The sequence below is a fragment of the Hyposmocoma kahamanoa genome, unplaced genomic scaffold (assembly GCF_003589595.1).
Source record: "Hyposmocoma kahamanoa isolate Upper Pololo Valley unplaced genomic scaffold, ASM358959v1 63, whole genome shotgun sequence".
Taxonomy (NCBI): Eukaryota; Metazoa; Arthropoda; class Insecta; order Lepidoptera; family Cosmopterigidae; genus Hyposmocoma; species Hyposmocoma kahamanoa.
In genome coordinates this window covers 2,940,868-2,944,603 of record NW_020653851.1, presented here as the reverse complement: position 1 = coordinate 2,944,603, position 3,736 = coordinate 2,940,868, and the positions used below count along the sequence as shown (strand labels likewise).

Genomic DNA, 3,736 nt, shown 5'->3' with positions numbered 1-3,736 from the left:
ACTCGACCGTATAGAAGGGCCTTAATATACAGGGTTGCCAATATACATGTAATAACAAATTTACCTTTTGAACATTATTACGGTAAGATACAAGTTTGTCTTATTTATAATTGTAACCATAGTTGATCTCTAACTGTGCAGTGAACTAGTGCCGTGCCCCGGGCCCGTTTGTGTCGGTGGTGGTAATAACGTCTAACAGCTGTTCCATTGTAAGTAAACTTAACGTTACTAATCTATTTATAATGTAAACTAAATATAATAATAATAAATACAATGTCTTGTCTGCTTACTACTGCCATTGTCAATAAACAAGGAAGACTGAATTCGGCGGTAAAGCTATTTCAATTAGAACACACACTTTATAAATTAAATTAAAAATGCACGAGTCTCTTTAATGCTAAATTAGGCAATAAAAGGGACGGAGCTATGTGAGTGAACGGAACAGTAAATGATTTGTAGTGAAGAAAAACATTGTGACTTTTTAAATTGTATTGTTAGTGTCATGCTTCTTTATTTTTAGTACGTTGTACGTATTCCTTAGTCCATCGTAGCTGAGTCTTGAAGACTTATATGATATGTTTGAAAACAAAACTATGCTTCCTTTTTTTATTGCATGTCAAGTAAAAATTATTTCTCGTTCTGTTGTAATTGAAAATACCTTTCGAGTGACAAAATTATTTTTGATTGAGCACGTCGTCTAGAGCTGGCTCATGTCAATCTCGTTCAATCAATGAGTTATCTTGCTATATAAAAAAGTGAACATGATTAGTGGAGCATGTTTCTGAACGTTGAATAAGAGCGTACGTCTTATTCAGTTACTATACATTTGTCAGTCATCTAGGATATGGATGAGTTGGTGTATACTCAATATTTTAAATTGACCAAGCAATGTACTCCTACGCATCACTTACTAATTTACTGCAGTAGCAATTTAAATTTAGTAATATTTAATTAAGTAAATAAATAACGTACACACTCATAGCTCCGCACTAGGAAATCCTGTATCACGGTAATCGTGCCATGGACACACACACATAGGTAGACAACCACAAATTACATCTAAAGTCACGATGAGAGACTTAAATGTAAGCCATACAAATATTTCTTTCGGTCCGGGAACTCAACTCGGGACCTGTGCGTGGCAGACCAGAATGGTAACCGTTCGGTCACGGAGTCTGTTAAAATAAAGTGAATAAGTAAAGTCGTACCAAAGTAAATCAAATTTTACTAACGTTACTTTAATTTCGCTGAACTAAATTAAATTTTACTGAAGTACATAAAAATTTACTAAAGTTAATTGCATTTTATTAAATTAAATTAAAATTCAGTAAAGTAAGTAAATTGTGGCCATAAGTGTAGACCTGTGCTGATTGATCGAGCAGTTAGCACTGTTCTAACCTCGAACCCTGAAAATAGGTAGATTTCTTTTCTGAATTGGGTTTGGTCTGGGTATTTTGTGCAATAGTTTGTTTTGCCTCAGAGTTTGTTTTGTTACTCTGTTTTGGGAATTTTCCAGTTTAAGACCAAGTCATTGATGTGGTTGTCTGGCACATTATTATTATTAATTACGTTGTCAAAAATAATGAAACGGGGTCAGTCTTCCAAAAGTGCTTTAAGATTTGCATGAAATAAATATACTTTGGTTGCTTTGTATTTTGTCGCTTTACATTTTGTTTGTGTACCTACATTTTTGTCGCTTTTGCATATTGGCAATTTATTGCTATTTAAATTATATTACATTAATGTTCTGCATGCTATTCATTAACAATAGAATGTATTTTTGAAAATGGATTCGTTCTAGTTCAGAATGTATTTTTGAAAATGGATTCGTTCAAGTTCGGTTTCATTATAATTGTTTTTAATTTGAAAAACGGTCAAACGGGATACGTCACTAGTTCCATAATAATTGCAAGGCGTAATATAAAAATTTGAATTTAAACGTGAAACACACTGACAGTGGGTAGGGGTGTGGCGCTTGTCGGGTCAGGAGAACGACAACACACCACGAGCGGGCGCGAGACGGGCGCAAGTGTGTTGTCGTCCATATAAATACACGTTTTTAATTAACACCGCCGTGCGCCCGACCCGACATGCGCCCGACCCGCACCCGTTCTCTGTGTGTTTCAAGTTTTAAGGAAATTATATATTGATACCGAGATATAAATTTAAGATGCATTATTCAAAAGTATTTCATTATTATTGAAAAGTGCACCTTAATGCCATTGTCATAAGGTTCATGGTAAAGTTGCCTAGTAATCTTGATTTTATATAAGTGAACACACCAATGTGCGAATTTTCAAAAGAAACGCAAACGCCTTGTATTGATTATTATTAATGGTTAAAGTGAAGATCTACTAACAACTAGTTCATTCTACTTAGGATTTTACTAAACTAATTGATGTTTACAAAGAATATTATGAGTATTCTGATTTGTGTCCCGAATGAACGACCTTTTTTCCCACTGTTCACAGTCTTTGAATTGAGAGATTTGATTTTTGGGCACATAACTTTCTCCACTCTCTCGTAAACAAAAGAGAGAAACTTGATTTTAAAATGTATTATTGAAATTTTTGGTGACATAACTCCATTCGTTTTTAACCGACTTCAAAACAAGGAGGATTTGTGAACCGATTTTGATGATACTTTTTTTTGTTGAAAGGATCTCCGTAGTGGTCCCATTTGAATTTGAAGAAAATAATCCACCTCTAAGAGTGGCACACTAGGTGATGAATCCGGTTTCCCTCACTTTCGGGTAACCGATTTCAATAAAACTTGGCAAATATGTAGATGTAATTCCACGAACTTTTGAAGTCGGTTTTTTGTTATGATTATTATTACAAAGATCGAACACAGAATTTCTTCTTTCTTCGACCCGGTGTGACTTGAACCCACGTACCGTGCTGCACCGTAGCATTGCTCTTACCAACTGAGCCACAGGTCAAGTTACCGAGCTGTCGAAATTCTCCAACGTGTTTTTGTTATAGATCTTTGTACTGGCTTTCGGCATTCGTCGCCGCTAGTGACATCTGATGAGAGATTTTTGAAAACCCTTCTCACTGCATCTTCATACCTCAACTGACGTAGATGTCGCTCAATTGATATTAAAATTTTAGCAAATTCAGTACGATGAAAATGTCAAGCTTCAACAATTCATGAGTAAATTAAGCTCCTAGCGTTCTATTCTATTCATTATTAATTAAGTTAATAAAATTGTTACCATGTGTGAACTTGCGAAGAAAAGTAAAATTTCCCCTTAGGGTTCAAACACATTAATGAACAATTCAAAAAGACTGTAAGCACACTTTCTAAACATACTTGATTTTTTAATTTAATTACTGTTTTTATTTGTGTAGAGTTTAGTTTCCTTAATCCTCATTTGTACAGTGCAAGAGGTGATCCTGCGCCAGGCGCCTGGTGACAACAAGGAACCGGACGGCGGCTGTGCCTGTTAACCTTACCACATTCGGGCCTAACGCGAATTGATGACTGTGCGTGTGGTGTCAGAAGTCTGCTTAAAATGGTTAACACGTTAAAGAAAATAATGTCTACTGAAAGTACTAGACGTCACATGATCTTTTGTCAAGAACGCAGTAAAAAATTAAATCTGACCAATCACTTGGCTTTAATATCACGTGATATGCAGTAGGAATTTGAACGGCCAATCACGACCGGTAATCGCAGTGATTGCCTACTGAATTTTAAATTTAAATAAGTAAGTGTTGTGTGCAACACTAGC

The 3,736-nt window shown here is 35.4% G+C and overlaps 1 protein-coding gene across 1 annotated transcript in view; it reads left to right on the top strand.

Moving 5' to 3' along the window:
- Positions 1–3,513, top strand: part of LOC113230073 (ras-related protein Rab6) — a 20,226-nt gene extending 16,713 nt beyond the window's left edge. The window contains exon 4 of the mRNA XM_026463806.1: positions 3,385–3,513. Coding sequence (XP_026319591.1) covers positions 3,385–3,452 — 68 coding nt within the window. The 3' untranslated portion in view covers positions 3,453–3,513. The remainder of the gene's footprint in view (positions 1–3,384) is intronic.
- The last annotated feature ends 223 nt before the right edge of the window (positions 3,514–3,736 follow it).